This window comes from Taudactylus pleione, unplaced genomic scaffold (assembly GCF_031769625.1).
Source record: "Taudactylus pleione unplaced genomic scaffold, aTauple2 ptg000189l, whole genome shotgun sequence".
Lineage (NCBI taxonomy): Eukaryota > Metazoa > Chordata > Amphibia > Anura > Myobatrachidae > Taudactylus > Taudactylus pleione.
This window is the reverse complement of record NW_028284591.1, coordinates 3,659,018-3,679,165: the sequence shown is the minus strand read 5'-3', so window position 1 is coordinate 3,679,165 and position 20,148 is coordinate 3,659,018. Positions and strand designations below refer to the sequence as shown.

The 20,148-nt window shown below is 47.4% G+C and overlaps 1 protein-coding gene across 4 annotated transcripts in view; it reads right to left on the bottom strand.

Moving 5' to 3' along the window:
- NEDD4L (NEDD4 like E3 ubiquitin protein ligase) overlaps nt 1-20,148 on the bottom strand; it is a 438,826-nt gene that overhangs the window by 212,818 nt on the left and 205,860 nt on the right. For all 4 annotated transcript variants that reach the window (XM_088476471.1, XM_088476472.1, XM_088476473.1 and 1 more), the window contains exon 4: nt 3,272-3,310. In XM_088476471.1, the coding sequence (XP_088332597.1) occupies nt 3,272-3,310 (39 nt within the window). The remainder of the gene's footprint in view (nt 1-3,271; nt 3,311-20,148) is intronic.

The window sequence follows — 20,148 nt, the reverse complement described above, 5'->3', positions numbered from 1 at the left end:
AGCAGAGGTGGTGGTGACAGCAGGGAGTAGTAGTTCTCCAGATGAATTGATACACCAGAGTATAATATAACTGGGCATGTGTGAGTAATGTTGATTATATGTATAGTTGGTACTGGTGGCGGTTAACCCACACGTGGTACAGCTTAACCAGCTCTTAGATTTATTACATATTAGGTAGAACAGGTAGCATGTGACACAGGGAATTACACAGGTGTAACAGCGGTAGATGTAATACACTGTGGCAGCCTGGAGCAGGGCCATAGCTAGGGTAGTGCGGCCGGTGCCATGGCACAGGGCACCACAGGTCAGGGGGCGCCGTTTGGGCATGTCAAATTTCTGTTTATTAACATTCTTGCTTGTAGCTTCCTCTTATTTCATCCCCAGCATTTCCTGGCCTCTCCTATCTCTTCCCTGGCCCTTCCCCATGAAGCCATGGCCCTTTTTGGGTGCATTATGCCCCTTTGAAAAATGAGGGTGGCGCCAATGCTCTTTCTGGAATAGAGCACTTGAAAGTCTAGTTAAAGTTGAAAGTCTAGGAAATAGAATATAGTCAGACCGAGGATTTAATGTATGTGTGTAGAACAGAACAGAAAGGTGATGCTTTTTATTAGGACTGAAGAGAGAACTTAATCAGACACACTCACACTATAAAAACGCACGCGATTAACAAGTGATGGCGCAGAGATCCGCAGAATCCAGCCATAACAGAGGTCATGTGAACAGCGGCAAGCATTATTATAAGTTGTATCAGTATATCAATACCCAAATGTATCACTTTAACTCTACTGCTCTGAAATTTGGCAGCACAAACATCTGTTTTCCCTGGACTTCCCGAATTTCAGCCCAATAGGTCAGATATTTTTTTAAAATGTAATCCATCAACTGCCGCGCCCCAAATTAACATGGTGGAATGCCGTATTTTTATTTATTTATTTTTTCAAAAATATTTTTATTGACTCTTTAGCACACAAAAAAGAAATAATATACAATTTTTTTTAATTTTTTTTTTAAAGTAAGCCTTACTATACAATGTGCGCTGTGTAATATACACGTCTGGTAACAGGACTGCCCGCAGTGAGAAGGGGGAGAGGTCATCTATAGAGGATATCGGCTAGAGCTACCAGTTTTTTAAAAACAAAAAGATGCCGCAAGACACACTTTCACTGGACACATCTCTTGCTAGTCCACTGCCGGGCTCTAATGTAGCCATCTGTGACCCACGACACCATTTTTCACCCCGTTCTGTGCACCAAATACGAAAGTGTAATAAGGGGAAAAGACGTTCCGCTCTGAGCGCTATTCCGGTCACTGAAAGTGCAGAGATCAGTTCCAGCAGAAGGATTGATGATCCATCTCCTCTTAGACACGTCATCAGTGCTCTGCATGAGGGGGTATAACCACCGGTGGGAAATTAAAATAAGGCTGTTTTAGCGGGGTGTGGTTCCCTGCCCTCCTTCTGGAGGGCAAAAAGCGCCCTGCCCTCACAGCCTGCGGGTGCCGTCTTCACCCGCGGGTCCTAGTGTCCTGCGGTTGGGGAAATGCGCCCGGCATCTATTCTCCCTGTCGGCAGCGCTTGGGGGCTGCCCGGCACGCCCCCAAGAGTGACGAAAAGGGGATGTGTCATATAGGCACGCCCCCTTTTAAATGGCCACGCCCCCTGACGCCAAAGCTAGAGTGAACATTAAATAAAGGAGATCGATTTCCACTGTGGGTGGCAAGTAATCCTACAACAGGGACATATGGACACAGGGGGCGCGGGTAACGCTACAATGAGGATATACAAACACTGTGGGGGGATGGTAATGCCCCAAGAGAGAACTATGGACACTGGGAATAAGTGAGTACTGAAACCAGGGGATTTATTACCACCAGGGGCATTTTAAAAGAGGAGGGGGGCTCATGTGCTGACTCAGTGCAGGCCCCCCTCCCCCTAGCGGTGCCGCGGCGGGTGGTGCAGCAGTAGATTCTGGCTTAGTGCCAGAATATACTGCGCATGCAGTGGCGTCACAAGGAGGGTGTGGGCCGCACCCGGCGGGTGACACCAAAGTGCAGACTCCCCACACAGTGACAGAAGCCGGGTGCTGCACTGTAGAATTATGTGCAGCACTCGGCTCCTGTCACAGTGAGGGAGCCGACACTCTGGTCCCTGGGGGCAGCCCGCACCTCCGGGACCCCCCGGAGAGACTAAAACCGGGGTTCGGGTGTGTGGCCCCACCCCCATCTGCGAGGCCAAGCCCCTGTACACAAGGGTAGGGACGCCACTGTGTGTATGCACGGGTCTCCGGGAAAATGCCACCCATGTGCAAGCCACCAGGAAAATTGGGGCCAGTGATTTTTGCTTCTCTGCAGCACCGGTCCGGCACTCTGGGGACAAAGGACAGGTAAGTATAAATAGTATATGGGTGCAGGATGTGCGGTGTGGGCCCCCCTGGACCCAGGGGCCCGTGTGCACTGCACACCCTGCACCCATTATAGATACGCTACTGAGGGGTATAATGCTACAATGAAGGGGAAGCAATCGGGAAGCCGACTATCTAAATACCGGCAGCCGGCTTCCCGACTGTCATATCCCGGCAAGGGTGAAATGCCGGGCGTCTAGATGTAGACGCCCGCATTTCCCCGACGCCGGGAGACCGGCGCCCGGCATCCCGATCGTAGTGATGCCGGGCGCCACGAGCGGACAGCCGTGGGGGTGAGGGTTAGGTTTAGGGCTCCCGGGGGGGACTTAGGGATAGGCACCCTCCCGGGAGGGTTAGGCTAGGGGGAGGGAGGGTCAGGGTTAGGCACACCCGGGGGGAGACTTAGGGTTAGGCACCTCCCCCATGCAGCCGGCGGTATTTCATACCCATTCCCAATGAAGACCTATTGACACAAAGGTGGGAGCATGAAGACAACAGTGATTGGGGGGCACAGGATCAACCTTTGTCGGGGGACCCAACATTCTGTGCGTGTGTACACATGTGGAGATTGGACCTACAGCAGATATATGTGACCATTCGCCCGATCCCAGGGCTCGCCCAGGGACAGAGCTTCATCCTGCCTCACACTCGCCTCTTATCCTGTGCTTTCCTGAAGCGAGATTAAGCTTGTCTGCTAAACCAATTGAAGTTCTAAAAAAAGATTTAATGGACAAAACACAGCGGAAAATATATCTCTCTCTCCCCCCTTCACTCCTTTCTCACCCTCGTCTGACTCTTTCTACATTAACTGTACACTGGCAAGGAGGAAATACTTCAAAGCGGCAGACAATGGAGAACAAAGGCATACTTACTCTGAAAAAAAATTCTTCATTCCATTTTGGGTTCAGTGTCTGAGGGAGAGAGAAAAAAAAAAAGTGACCGTTATTAAGACGTCATCATGACAAGGACTTCATACATCTTTAATGCCAGTCTATTTTACTTTCACAAAGATCAGGTGACAGCGGCGAAAGGTGGAGGCTCTGAAACTGGATCCCGGCAGTGACCTCGGGGTATGCGAGTGTATTGGTGACTAGGGAGATCGCAGAGTAATTCTGACCTAAAAATAGAGATCTATAGATAGCCAGCAGATCATTTGGGTCCTGTACAGGGTAGAGGTCTCGAGAACGTATCAATGACAATGCTGGAATCATCCTTATGAGAAAATGGGGACAATTCGGTGCATGAGTCAGTGTAATAAAGAGGGTTTAGCCAAAAACCCACTGTGCCATAGCCAATGGGGTGGGTTATATAAATAAACAGCCACTATCAGGACAGGTTATTAATTAGTGTATTTATGGCTTCAAGCATGTACAAGCTTTTAGTAATCAACGCTAGCAAATAAAAATAACAACATCAAGTAACACAGGATGTCCGCCTCTGCAATGGATGAGTGGGAGGCGGATGTACAGAGCTCCTTCCCCTCCCAGACGTGCACTACCAATATAACGCCTCTAAAATGTTGCATTCACCGAGCGGAAGTAAAGAATTTTGGCCACCATTTATCAACGAGACATAGGGCCTGATTCAGAGCTGAACGCTTTGACCAGAGCGCTCGCTCTGAATCAGGGCCCTCCTACCTGTTTTAGGAGCGTCCTCATGGACGCTCGCATAGCTGTGGGTTACCACCCACAGCTTATGCGAGCGTCCATGATGATGGTCGCGATGGTCAAGACCATCGCGACCATCGGGCTTGCGACGGAGACCCTGCTGTAGGATCTCGCTGCCGCAAGCCCTGGAGTGATTTTGGCTCTCTCAGAGCCAAAATCACTCCCACTGACATCACTAGTGATGTCAGTGGGGCCGACTTGAGACGGTAGGCGTTCCCATGGGAACGCCTACGTCTGGCAGGCACGCCCACCAAAGGGGGCGTGCTGTCAATCAACATCGACAGCACGCCTCCTTTGGTGCGAGACCCGGAGCGTTGGAGAGCCCGTCGCTCTCCGGGTCTCACACATGCACACAACGGAGCTCCCTCCGTCGTGCGCATGCGCAGTGGGGGACATCGACACGCTTGCGAGCGTACTGCCGCTCACGAGCGGGTCTGAATGACCCCTATAGTTCCTTTATCGACTGCTAAAGAAATTATGTTCTCCTTTCAATTATAACAAACAGTAATCTAAGTTTACCCGCTGTATGTCACTGTATGTCATCTATAAATGTCGATAGCAAATCAGTCCCCAGTGCCGGTAATGGGGTCCCAGCTCAGCCTTTACAGCTTCAGCAAAGTCTTCGAGGCACTGCCGAGTCCCCGCAGAGGATGCCGCCGATGAGGGGGACGTCGCTGGGCCTTGCCAGAGATAGTAAGTAATGATGGTAACCAGTGGCATATTCTGTAGTATCACTGCGTTGATAAATGGACCTGTGTGTATGGGGGAAAGAGCTGAGCCGAGGTCACCTGTGGCAACACTGCTTAGAGCAGTATTAGCCACATACGGCCCTCCAAGTCTTTATTTATTAACAGTCATTTATATAGCGCACACAATCATTTATTTTTAACAATGAAGGAAGGAGCAGGGGCCCCACTCTATTATCTTGCCTAGGGACCCATAGCAGGGAGAATTTATTTAAGAAAATCATCTTCTATATAACATTAATTGGTCAGTTTATCCGGTTATGCATTTGGACACCCCTGCACTGATTGGGATGAAACCAACGCGAAGTGGACTAGTTGGATCCTGGTCAGGTTTTAGGGCGGTTAGGGTCCCGGCCGGATCTCCCATTGGTGTACGCTGGGCAGATGTTTGACCAGGGGAGCCTGTTCTGGGCCTTCCACTGCATGGATTTGGATGAAAACTTCACACAGTGGTAACATTGAAACCCAAAAGACATACTAGAGGTCCCGGTCGGACCTCCCATTGATGTACGCTAGGTAGAACATTGACCCGGGGAGCCTGTTCTGTGTCTTCCACTAGATGGATCTGGATGAAAACTTCACAGAGGGGTGGTAATTGATCTGGGATGCCTAATCGAGTGGTTGTGGTCCGAGTCGGACCTAACAGCAGAGTGCGCCAGACAGAACTTTGACCCAGGGAGCCTGCTCTGGGCCTTCCACTGGATGGATTTGGATGGAATCACATAAATAAACTTACTAACTTGAAGATTTAAACCCGGGCAATGCCGGGTACTTCAGCTAGTTTTTTCTGCGTAGGAGTCTGGGAGAAGACTGGGGGATTCTGGGGGTGGAGACAGCAAACAGCAGCAACTCTACAGAACATTCTGCAAGCAGATGTAGTGCAACCACACCTCCCACCAATCCTGGAATTCTGAATCCACAAGAGAGATGTCCCACCGGGAAATGTATAGGACCTACTTGGAAATGGACATGGATTCAAAGATCGAAAGCTTGAACTAAAGCCGCATATCCACTAGCAGATATTAATGAGCGATTGTACGATTATGACATTGTAATCGTGCAATCGCTCATTAATCGGGCATGAAAATGTCGAAAACGACCAGTGATGCCTGCTCCCGCTGGTCGTTTTCAACATCAATCATCACCTGAACATGCCAGTCAATCTGCTGATGACAGATTGACCATGTTCAGGGATGAGGGAGGGTGCATGCACTGAATGACATATCGTTGATTGTAGGCACTGCAGGGGAAGAGGAGTGACTGTACGATTACAATGTCGTTCCACTATCTGCCAGTGGATATGCACTTTAACTTGTCCCAATTTTCCAATCAACATAGTTTGTATCCCCCTCATAAATAAGAAGTACACACCAGTTTTTCTCTGGAAGACTGCAGGAACCTTATAATCTGTGTTGCCCTTTTTGCAAGGTTTTTTTTTGTAATTACAGGTACTGAGTGAGTTAACCTACAAATAGTGACATCTATAGTACATTGTACAGTAGCTTGCCTTTTCCTGAGCAATTTCTTTCCAATTTCAGCTGGATCCATAAAATTGGAACCAATCACATAACCAATATTGTTTCCTATGTCCACATATGTAAGATAAAAAATCAATTACAGCGGTATCCTCATACACTATTGCTGCAGTCACGCCAACCATGCCATTTCGGCGCACCTGATCCCGTGCGTCTCGGCTTGCCCGGAGTGTCTTTTCCACTGGAATGTTCATCTTAGGTGCAATTAGATGCAACAAAACTCCTTTATGAGACTGTGCTGATTAATTTGCTATGCGACACATATCTATGTGCAACAGAGTCTGGATCTGTATTTCATGTGCCACAATACAGTGTCCGCGGCTCTCTTTTACGCCAATTTCCGTTGCGCTTGAGATTTGGTCTCGACCGCACACATCTATACAAGTGTCACATGTCAAATTAATCAGCGCAGTCTCGTCAAGCAGTTTTGTCACATCCAATTGTGACTAAGATACACATTCGAGTGCAAAAAACGTAACACTGCTCACTCTTGCCTGGCGACTCATGCCGTATGGCGTATTGAGGCTAAGTGTATGAGGACACATCTGTAAGCTGTGTTCATGGGCGCGTGTTATGCCGGGTACACACTAGACAACACTGTAAACTAATTTGCCGATAATGGACAATCGTTAAGACAAATTTGTTAAGTCGTCCAGAGTTTACGGACAATGTCACTGACGATGCTCACTCCCGCGCGTGGTCAGAGACCTTGTCTGTCGGACCTACATGCAGCATGGCCCCCGCCGTCGATCTGTCGCTGCCGACATCGGCAAGTGTGTATGCACTTGCTGATGCCAGCAACCCGCTGGGTCCCGTCACGAGCAATGTCTGTACACACATCGTCTAGTGTGTAACCGGCTTTAGACTACATTTAATACATTCACTGCCTGTGTGATTTGTATATATTTTTATATTTTGCTTCAATAAAGAAAATAGATTTTTTTTTATTATTATTATTATTTATTTATTTTAAAGGAAAAATTGTTGCACAAGTGTTTAGAGCCATAATAAACTTCTTACATCAAGAATAATAATAAAAAAAAAAAAAACACAATAAACCAGTATTTGGCATTACAGAAGGTTCTTTACATTAATAAGCTGATTAATACCTGAAATAATTGAGTTTATAGATTACAAGGAGGAGGGAGGAGCTGGTCTAACAGGCTGATGTCCAATAACAAGCATGGGCTTTTAGTATCAGACACCAGACACTCAGGCTTAGGGGGGAGATGTATCAAGAGGACATGGTACACATAGCAACCAATCAGCTTCTACCTATCATTTTACAGGATGTATTTGGTAAATGCTAGCTAGAAGCCGATTGGTTGGCTTGGCACATCTCCCATATAATTATTAATAGGCTCCTTCCTTCCTATGTTAAATAAGATGGCTTTTACTTTCACGCTAGTGAGTATTTAAACTAAATTATTAGACATCAGACAGGGATTGTATTCACATTTAAAGGTACACTTATTATTCTATATCTGTCAACGGTTTGGGAGCGATGACCTGCTGCCAAGGACGGAGGCAGGAGGCCAAATTATTATTATTATTATCATCCTTTATTTGTATGGCGCCACAAGGGTTCCGCAGCGCCTTACAAAGTACAGAAACAAATGAGCACACAAGACAACAGTTATTAACAGTACAGACAATGCAGGACAGGTACATGATTTCTAAACAATGCTGTGTAACACCTAAATAAGCAGCAGGGTGTCAGTAACCAAGTTTTAGGTGCCATTGTAAATGCTTTGCATTGACGATTACACCTATAACACACTGCAAATTCAGAAATCACCAAACTAACAAAATACCCCCTTAGCTGTGCTGTATAGTAAATACCACTCTCAAAGCAAGAAGTTTGTATATAGAACAAAGAGGGAATGTGTCATGTTTGCACAAAAACATTGACAATACCATCAAAATAAATGTCCTCATTGAAAACACAGATATAAATTTTTTGTTTGTTTTCAAAACAAAAATAGTTTCTGAAAGATTCAGCACATTCCGCAAAAGTGAGCCGAGTTCCATCCTGGAATACGCCAATGGGGACATCGTGTCCGTTTCCATAAGGCTCCAAGACACACCGGGAATTCATAAAACGCAGAACTGATCTTTGTTGTTTATTGTGGCTTTGTTTTCCTTTTATGTTAATATAGTCCATATACAGCATGTTACACAACTGTATATAGATCTGTTCCTGCATGGTTTCTCTGTTCAGCACAGCTTACAATCTAAAATGTCTTGCCTGGAACATTGCAAAGTCATTTATCTAGGTGCATACACACATAGCGATTTTTTTAACGATTTGACGTTAATGACGTCATTATCGTTCAAAAAATCGTTCAAGTTCTGAGTTATAACAATGAACGATAATCGTTCAAGCGCACTCCCATTTGTAGTCATCGTTCATCGTCCATTTCAGACTGTCCAACATAACTATTTTCTTTAAGGGAAGGAACATTTTTCATTCATCGTTGTAAAAATCGATCATTACACTTCAAAAATCGTTCACTTTTTCAAGGGAAAATCTGATAGAAAATCGTTGGTTACAAAATCGTTACGTGTGTATTATGCATCTTCTGAGGTCACAGAGCGACCACTGCAATGTTCATTTAGATCCACTACAAATGACCATCCTAGACCACTAGCCGGCAGAACGCCTAATACAGATACACCAGAACAGAACAAGGAGAGGTTCCTGCATACGGTACATATAAAATATACTTCCTTAACTGTGTTGAAATAGAACGATATATAAAATTTAAATAAAATGTGAAATAAAAATATGTAACAACAAAAATATCCATACGCACAGAAACAGGTTTGAATTTGAAAGTAATTATCTACTAGATTACAAAAAAGAAAAACAACACAAAAACTTTGCCCCCCTCACCCCCCTTCCCCAAATACAGACCTTTGGGTAGTAAGAAGCCTGCTCTACAGCCAAAGTATTTTCAGAGATTCCACTAGAAAACTCAGCTTGTATTCCCACACACCTTTGTACTCCACAGACAGGCTGCTAGTCATCTACCAAGCTAAGCTTTATTACAGAGCAAACAATGCAGGTGTTACCCAATAGCAGCGTGGCTTTCTATTGTGAAAACTAGTCTAACTACTCTCTGTACGATATGCCAACCCCACAGCCAGCTGCTATAGAGCGAGAAGGTAAACTCTCTCTGACACAGGGTTATTGTATAGGAACAATGATAGCTGTGTGTATCAAGGGATTTAAAAAAAAAAAAGTTACCTGTTTATGTAACTACATAGCAGGAGACACCCCCATCACGGAGGACCGATGACATTTATTGCTATGTGTGTAGTGTATACAGCTTGTAAAATGTAAACAGCAATGTATACATAGTAATACTAATAACACTATAAAATCGACAAACTAAAAACAGAAATATGTCATCATACCTTTAATAACAAACAAAATAAAATCTTGGCAGTAACAGTGAGAAAGGAATTTACAGTTTCTTGCAGCAGCAATCCAGCATAGAAGAGTTGCTTTTTTCTTCTATAAACAACTTAAGTAATCATTATAAGCATACATCTGCTCCTTTTCAAAATCTCTCTGGAAGTAACACGTATAACTGCTAGCAGGGCTGCCTATAAGGTGGGTCATGTCACGTGTTATTATAGAGAACTGTACCTCAACCAGAACCATGGGGTCCAAGGCAGAGTTGGATTAAGGCCTTGGGGGGCCTAGGGCACTTAAGACCAAGGAGCCCTAAAGAACAACGGTCCCCATTTATCAATAATAACATTGACATATTTCGTTTAGTATCATTGTGATAGAAACTAAAAATTTACTGGTATCTATCAACACTTACCCCTCCGGCGAGGTCCTGTCCTCTGCTGGATGCCTAACGCTGGCAACGACGGGGCTCACGTGTTATGCGCATGCGCGATGGTCCGTCTGCACATGTGCATGACACAGGGACCCGGCAGTGCCTGGAAGGCTTTGCTGAAGCCGGAAAGGCACCGCCGGGTCTCCATTGCAGGCAATGGGGTCCGCATCGCTCTCGCCATCTAAAAGATGGAGAGAGCGATGCTTAACTAGCAGAGGTAATCTTACATTACCTAAAAAATAATTATTAGAAAAATATTTTGTACTCAACCCTGGTGGTCGAAAGGGGATCTGGGACCCCTCCGATTCACAGTGAGCTGTCAAGGGTCTGATAATGGTGCCCGAGCCAGCTAATTGTTACACTAGAGCCCGGAGGATGCTGCCTCAGAGTGTGCCTGTCCACCCCCCAGAACCCATATTCGGCCAGAGGGGGCACCCAGACACCGGAGCAGACCCATTGGGAGTTGGGTGGTGACAGGCGGAGCCGTTACTAGACTTTTCATTGCCCTGGGACATAAAGAGCATTGGCGCCCCCCTCCCAAAAAAAAACATTTAAAATAGGTGACATAGGACAAACGCTTGAAAAGGGGTGTGGCCTCATGGGAGAGGGGCATGACAAACTGATTTGTTTCATACGATGATGAAGGGGTACCGATCCCAGGGGCGGATCTAGACTTTTAGGGGGGGCGGTTTACGAATTAATCCTGACTTCTCTCCTCATATACACACATACATACATACATACATACACACATACATACATACACTGTGAAATCAAATAAAAAATGTCAACTAAGTGTATACACTCACACAAACACTAACTTCAAAACAGCTGGCTGCAGGGGTTCCGGTGCCGTTGGCTGGTCCAGTTCCGTCTTTTGCTGAACTCGGTCTGGAAGTTCTGTATTATTAAGCCAGCGGCAGCACGTATATTCATCCAGGACTCTCATTCCAGATCCCCCAACCAAACAGAAATACCCCCCACTCTCCTATGTCCCATGTGCTCTCTCCTCCATGCTTTAGCTTTATCTTCTGCTCTTTCCTTAGCTGCCTGTTCTCCCCCAGCTTTCCCTCATTTTCCCTCTTATTGTTATTAGAGATGAGCGGTTCGGATTCTGTGGAATCCGAACCGCTCCGAACATTGGGGATCCGAGTCCACCCGAACCCTGTTCGGGTGTTCACCGCCTGACTCGGATACCCGTTCGGGGCCGAACAGCGGCCGTCTGATGTCGGATTCTCACTAGAGAATCCGACATCAGGGCTCCTATTGTGTAGGGCAGAGCGCTGTGATAGCGCTCTGCCCTACACAGATACAAACACACAGCCGCCAGCGGCAGCTGTGTGTTTGTTACAGCAGCCAATGAGAGTCACACAGACTCTCATTGGCTGCTGCACGGAGGGAGCCGGCTGGAGCTCACACATGAGCTCCGTCTTCCGGCTCCCTCCTCAGCGTGTGACAGCAGAGCGGACGGCGCGGGAGCGGGGATACAGGTAAGTTTTTATTTTTTTTATTTTTTTTACTTGTGCAAAGGCCGGGGGCGCTACTGGGGGGGGGGGTCTGCTATACTACTGGGGGGCCTGCTACTGTGGGGACTATACTACTGGGGGGTCTGCTACTGGGGGGGCTATACTACTGGGGGGGGGGTCTGCTACTGGGGGTCCATACTACTGAGGGGCCTGCTACTGGGGGGGTCTGCTACTGGGGGGGCCATACTACTGAGGGGCCTGCTACTGGGGGGGCATACTACTACTGGGAGGGCCATACTACAGGGGGGCTACTACTGGGGCAGCCTACTACTGGGGCGGCCATACTACTGGGGGGGGCCATACTACTGGGGGGGCCATACTACTGGGGGGGCCATACTACTGGGGGGGCTGCTAATGGGGGGCATACTGCTGGGGGGGCCTGCTAATGGGGGGCATACTGCTGGGGGGGCCTGCTAATGGGGGGCATACTACTGGGTGGAATGCTAATGGGGGGCATACTACTGGGGGGGCCTGCTAATGGGGGGCATACTACTGGGGGGCATTGCATAGGGGACCCTACTACTAAGGGGACTGCATAGGGGGCACTACTGCTGGAGGCATTGTGTAAGGGACACCGCTACTGTGGGCATTGTGTAAAAGGGGCACTACTGTGGGCATTGTGTAAAAGGGGCACTACTGTGTGTCGTAACATAAATAAGAGACACTATATGGTGTAATGTGAATCAGGCCCTATGTGCGGTGTAATGTGAATAAGATTGTGCACTGTGACTCCTTGGGCCGTAGCCCACTATGTAAACAAGTACTGTGACTCTGCTGGCCGTACCCCACTGGGTGGGTGCACTACTTTTCATTTCTGCCACTGCTGTGTGGCAATGTGTCATAGATGTGCTTTATACTATGGTGTCTGTGTCGTTGTGCCGCTGATTTGTCGCTTAGTAACCAGTCAGCTCACTGCAACCTTTGGCCAATAATGTTGAAAACAATATTATAAGCTGTGATATGGTCTAAATTGACTGGAAATTAATGTTATTGAGGTTAATAATACTCTAGGAAGAAAAAAAAAGACCAATTTATGTGATTTTAGCTTTTTTTGTCAATTTTTGTAAAAAAATCCAAATCCAAATCCAAAGCCAGTCACCGCAGTTTGGCAAATCCAAATCCGGACGACGAATTAGAACCAAATCCAAATATGGCAAAAATGGCCGGCGCACATCCCTAATTGTTATATTTCCCCTCTCCACCCACACTCTCTCTGTTCTGTCTAATGCTCCCTCCTCACCTGTCCGTCCCCCCCCTTTTCCCCCTGCAGTCCCTGTCTACCCTCAAACTGATTTCTAAATTCTCATTTAGGGCTCTATTTATTAACATTATTTTTACTAAAATAAAGTGAAAAAGGGTGTTTTCACACCCTTTTCACATTATTTTAGTTTCACCTGTAGTTATTACAGGGCAATTGGAGTAGAATTAGTAAAATTCTACTCCAACCCCTAGTATCACTTATTTTTAGTAAAGCAGATCGCATTTCCCATAATTGTAATGGGAAATGTGATCCGACCAGAGTTACTAAAAATAAATTGTAAAAAAATACCGTGGGAAGCCCTGTGATAATAACGCCACCTGGAGGTGGCGTTATCCAGGGTCTCCCCCGGTTACCGGGCTCCCACTCTGCTCTAACGGGGAGAGCAGAGGCGGGAGCCGGTACCAGTAATCAGCTATGTGGTCTAAACAGACCGCAAGCCGATTGCTGTAAAAAAAGAAAAAAAAAATTGAAACATTTTTTTTTTTTTTTACTTACCTGAATCCAGGGACCGGTGATCGGGCCACCGGTGATGGCTCCTCTCCGGTCAGCTGGTCTCCCATAATGCACTGCGGCCCGGTCATCAGGTGATCGAGACCCAGTGCAGTATGGGAGATCACCTGATCGGGAAGCCCGGAGAAGATAACCGGAGGCCAGGAGGATGCAGGTAAGTGTAATGAAGAGAGGGGGGGATCGCGAGGGGGGGGGGGTCACGCTGGTCCACGATCGCGGGGGGCGGGGCTTAGCATTGGTGGGGTAGCAGCGACGGTGGGTCGGCGCATGCGCGGGCTCTTAGTCGCAGTATTTTTTCCGAAAATACCGCGACCAGAGTGCAGATGGGATCCGCAGGGACAGAGCTTTATCACAAGCTCTGTCCCTGCAAGGGATTTATAGTAAATCCCTGTGATATTGCCTGAATTCGCAATGCGAATTCACTCGGTAATATCACACTACAATCCGCACTCAATATGCGGATTGTAGTAAATAGAGCCCTATAGGTACATAGAGTGGTAAAGCTGCTTTGGTCAACCACAACAGGTCCAGGACAGTGGCCAATCATTAGATCCTGCAGATAAGCCCCGGCCAATAAGATCAGGTTCAAAATGCAGACTCGATCTCATTGGACACTACTAGTCTGCCAGCTTCTAATTATTTGTCCTGTATCTATGACAGAGCAACCGGCATTCCTGTCCGTGGGCTTAACAAGCTGCAGTTTGAGGACACCCTGTATGCTACTGCGTGTGAGTGTGTGACATATACTGTAGATGAGGAGTCCCAGTCTCCCAGCTGTCTTTCTTGCGGTTGCCCATCCGCCCCACACCTCCTCCGGTCCATCCTCACTCATTCTCCGTCCCGATTTACTCCTCCTCAAGCCTGCCCCAATACTCCACTGGCCTTCCAAACTCCTCCTCTGATCCACCCATGCTCCACTTCTGGCCCGACACCACTGCACCTCCGGCCCGCCGCCTGCCCCCAATTATGCGGCTGGGATAATAAATGTGCGCTTGCGGGGTGGGGGACCGGGGACACGTGCCTCCTACTCCTTGATTTGGCGCCGCACATAACACAAGTTGCGCTGCAGGATGAGCATTACCTCCAGTGCTCTGACCTGCAGCAGTTGTTTAGTGTTGTGTGTGTAGGGGTGGCGATCGCCCTGATCGCCCCCCCCTGGATCCGCCACTGACCGATCCCATTGTACCACTGTTACCCAGATGTCACTGCCAAATGCATTAACTATAATGGCTGCAGTGGTGATACAATTATGCAGTATAACTAACCAGCTCTAGATGTAGGTGAGCGTTGGTGATTTGTCCGTGAGAACAGCCGTGCACAAGCCTGAAGCTTCAGACTAAAGGTATAGGAATTGTGCTGCTTGTAGTGTATATAAAGCAAATATCAGCAGCGGAGAGATCAGTGTATGTACCCTGCGCCAGCAGCTGAACTCACCGGCAAAGGTAATGAGGTGTGCTGGTAACACCTGGGTGCGGAATCGGTGTTCAGGGCTGCCATCAGAAATTGGGGGAGGATAGCTCCATGTGTAAGGTGTCTGCCATGTCATAGGTGATAGGTTTGAGTCCCGGGTATGCCAGTATGTTGAAATGTGTATGTTAAATAAAAGAGGATGTGACCTAAGGTGCTTGGGGAGGTGGCCAGATGGAGGGGGAGTCAGCCAGGGAAGATATAGGGGAGGCCAGGAGATACTGGGAATAAAAGAAAAAGGAAGCTACAAGTGAGAATGATTATATACAGAAAATTGACAGTCCCAAACAGCGACCCATGCACCACTCTAGTTACGGCCCTGGTGATAGGTTGCCATAGCAACCAATCCGCTTCTACTTATTTTACAGAATGTACATGATAAATGATAGCTGAAAACAGATTGGTTGATATGTGAAATTTCTCAACATTTTAGAAGACTGAATACACTCCCAGCTGATCCCTTAACTAGATGTTCAGCTGCCAGGAAGTGAAGAATTAAAGTAAAGTACCGAATATAAGAGACAGCCATATTGTCAGCTGTTTCGGGGGGGGGGTGGAGTTGGAGGCATCAAGTGTATACCTCCCAACATGACCCTCTCCAGGAGGGACACAATGCTCTGTGGTAAGAGGCGGGGCTGCAGCGCAGTTAAAAATTCAAGTAGGGGAGTCACATCAACTGTCATTTCACACACTGCCCAACATCACTGGCTGGGACTCCCCTATTTGAATTTTGGACTGTGCTGCAGCCCCACCTCTGGAGCCTCCACCAATCATAAATTACCAGGGAAGTCCAGGACCAGAGCACTGTGTCCCTCCTGGAGAGGGTCATGCTGGGAGGTATGATAATGTCAGATGCTGAGTTTCACGCCGGTCGGCTGCAGATGCTCCCGCTTGTGCATGCAGAAAGCAGATTTGTACGCTGGGGCATAGCTAGAACTTTTTGGGCCTTAAAGCAAAATTGGTAGGGGAGATACTAGGCACACTTAGCACACCCCCACCTTTTGGGCATACTTGGCACTCCACCACCCCCTACTGGGCACACTTAGCAACTCCCCACCACCACCGACTGTACTGGGCACACATAGCACCCCTACCAACCCTGCCAGGCAGACTTAGGGGTACATTTACTAAAGTGAGAGTTTTTAGAAGTGGGGATGTTACCCATAGCAACCAATGAGATTCTACTTAACATTTAACTAGCACCTTCTAGAAGATAATAGCTAGGAATCTGATTGGTTGCTATGGGCAGCATCTCCACTTCTAAAAACTCTCACCTTAGTAAATTTACCCCTTAGTATAACTACCACCCTTTACTGGACACCCTGATACCCCGGCGGAGCATCATGGTTTCTGTTCTCTCCAGTCAGCATCGTCCGACTCCTGCCTCTGCCTGTGGCACGGCCAGTGCCTGACACTGAAGAGGATCTAGCGACAACTCGGCTCTCACTGGCTGGGATGTACTAAAGGGAAAATGCAGTAAAAACCCTGTTTTCTGGGTTTTTTACCGCATTTTCATATGTACTAAGCCCTGGCTGCCTGATTTTCGATGCGGAGGGTAATGCCAGGTTTTTCTGGCATTACCCTATAGAAGCCTACCACATCCTGCTCCCCGCCACTTCACAGTTGCCCAGCACTTCTCAATGCCGGACCCCCCTCACCTCAGCCTCCTGCGTGTTCCTCCTGCGTCCCCTGCCTCCTTCTCCTCTTCTTCCGGGTGCAGGGAGGAGAGGAGCCTGGGACTTCCTGCAGAGGTCACCAGCAGGAAGCTCCTGGGGCTAGGACTGGGAGGAGACCCGCGGTGACCCCCTCATCTGGTGGACACAGCTTCGCAAAAGGGCAGCTCTCATCGTAAGAGCTGTCCTTTGCGATACTAATCACATATGCGATTAGTATCGGTGCGGTGACTGGCGGGATGTACACTCCACTGGTGTGCAAGGAATGCTAGTTGGCGTGCCATCATCGTCCCTCCCAGCAGGCAGAGAGAACGTTGCAGAGATGGACGAGCGTGGGGCTGCTGGGAGAGGTGTGACAAGACAGCACCTCCCAGTCCGGGGAACACGGCGTGAGGTGAGCTCTTGGTTCAGGAGAGGTGGGCCTTTGGGCCCCCGAAGCAGCTGCACCCCCTGCGGCTATGCCTTTGCTTATACATTTCTTTGACAATAAGTCCCCTGATATCCATGTACAGAGTTTCCTAGCTGCCGCCAACATCATCGCAGAACATTTACACCAGTCAAAACTCAATATATGCCCCAGACAACATTTACCGGGTACACATCAGAACAATGTGTATCCTAGCAACCCGACGCTCGATGGAAGGATATATGGGGCAGCCAAACACACCGCATGATCCGGTGTACGGCCGCGCGATATACACTACCATCCCAGATTCACCTGCATGCGGTCGCCAGCGACGTCGTCCCATCTGACGTGCAGCACATCACATGGGACGCCGTCGCTGATGACGCATGCAAATGTGCGAATGAGGATACACACTGAGCGATATGGATGATAAAACGTTCCGATCCCACGTCGGAAAAAATATATCATCCAATATCATACTTGCCTTCTCTCCCGGAACCTGCAGGAGGCTCCCAATTTGTCGGGTAGCCCCCCCGCACCGAGAGAAGTGTACAAAATACTGAGAAACTTACCTGTAATCGGCGGATCTGCGAGGAGGAGGCAGGGCCTAAATGACGAGATTCTATGTTAATCGCATCATTTGGCCCCACCCCCTATTTAAATATGCATGAATCACGGCATTTTGCCACGAGGGAACGGGGGTAAATCGCCCGGCCCCACCCCCAACACCTCCCATTTCCTCCGCCATTTTCTCGGCGACAACGGACTGGACCCAGGGGCCTGTGTGCACCGTACACCATGCACCCATTATAAAGACGCCCCTGCCAGAGTACCGTACCTTTATTTCCACAGCATGTGCACGTACGCCTGTTTGCGTAAAAATATATAAAAGCTCAGCGCTGCGTAGATATTAGCTGGAAGTAAAAGTGTATTTGCTCATTATATTATCCCATTCTGAATTTCCCTTTGGGACATTTCTGCAAACTGGTGCCAGATTGGAGAAAAACAAAAACAAACTATTTGCAGCCACAGTAGATCCTTGTGGAGAATTACATAGCAGAACACAGCTCTGCAGCACAGACGAATGTGGTTTTCTACTGCAATTCACTAAGTTCTCGGCCAAAAAAAAAAGGGCAACGCTGCCATACAAACAGGCCGAAATAATAACAGGGAGCCGGCAACAGAGAGCATTCCTGAATCGCCGCCAAGAACCGCGGAGCTTGGTAACCGCACACTCACTATTCCTAGTAGGCCTGCACATTAATCTACTGCACAGATCTCAGCATACGTCAGCTCTGCCTGCTGTATACTCCCGGGGGATAAAATCCTGCAACACCACCAACCGGTGGCAAGGGGTAAAAAGCAGCTGTAACCAGGTGAAGAGGTGCAAGGGTTAAGACAAAATGCAGTTATGAAACCCTACAGCTACATAACACGTACAGTATAATAAAATGCAGAGCCGCAAATTCCAGAGATAAAAGTAATAACATACAGGATTTCACAGTAGAGATTCCAGCCACAACCAGAAGCCGCCAAAGGAGCTGGAACAGTCTGCAACGTACTGTATGCACCATACGTATACGTTGTGTTTGCTGCTTGTCTGTGCATGAACACAATACACAGTGTACTGCTTATAGAGCAAATACTGGCACAACTAATATACACTGCTGACATATAAACCCTTGAAATTACATATAAACACAATTAAAAAAAGTAAAAGAAAAAAAAAAAAAAAAATTATATATATATATAATCTGTAACCCTTTCACCATGCCAAGGTAGCATACATGGGGACCTATTCATCAACACTAAAATAAAGTTTTTAAAGGACATTTTCCTTAATTACCGTTATTTTAGTATTCATGAAGACGCTTATCACAGATATCACCTGGTTAAGTCCCCCTGCGTTAATTTCCACACTCCCCATACATTAGTACATTAGTATGGGGATATGGAAATTATGGTATTCATCAAATTCCGAAAATTATGTCTTTTCGGAATTTGATGGAGTTACTGTCCGTCACTGTGAGGTGGTGTATAGTAGGTAATGCTTACCTGCTTTCAGCTGGGCAGGTCCCCCGGCGTCGCCCTGGTCCCTTCACTTGCTCCGGTGGCTGCTCTGACACTGTGTTCTCCCAGCAGAACACAAAGTTTAGAAAAAAAAAATATATATATATATTTTTTTATTTTTGTAAACTGTACTGTGTTCTGCCGGGAGAACACAGTGTCAGCATAGCAGACGGAGCCGGAGGCGGCTGCACTGGGCAGGTAAGTCGGGGACGGAGGGGCACACAAAATTACTGCAGTAGGCAGTGCTGCGCATGGGCTGGTTTTACGGATGTATCAACGCATGCACAGCACTGATTACAGCTGCGGTAAGTTAATGTAGAGAGAGAAAACTATCTATTTCCTGAAAAGCTGCCATAGCAAAAATTACAGCTTTTCAGAATAGATTGTTATGGAGAGGAGGAATGATGAATTCCTCCGGTAATTAGGTACAACTCCATGCGAGTTCTAAACCTAATTACCTCCAGAGAAATTTTAGTTATGATGAATAGGCCCCATGGTCACTAAGGCCATTGAATAAAAAACAGGTTAAATGTTTTTTTACCTTCAAAACACATGTACATTTTATTGATGATATAAAGCTCAGAATCAACATACAAATTTTGTTTAGGTTATTTGGTGTTATTGGACAGTCGTGGCTCAAAGCTGCTGTTCCTAGCAATTTTCTGCCATCATTGCTCCGTCAGCTGCTGTGGAACTACATGTTCCAGTATGCATTGATAGGCACTGGCTGAGCCACAAGCACCCGCAGTCTCGGCCTGGCTCACCGGAAAATTTCTGGGATCGTCTGTCTGTCTGTGTATTCTGGGACACACGTTTAGAAGTACCTGGCACTGCACCTTCTGCAACACACAAGACTGGCATCCCGGACGTCACAGTAAGGAACGCTAATTGTATGAGCGGGCGCTCTACATCGTCTTGGCATACACAAACTGGCTAGCGGACACAGCAATACCCCGGTGAGGTATCAACGCGGCAGAGAGACCCCACTCACTTTCATGCATCTTCTGCTTTCAGAATAAAGTAACCTTCTAATA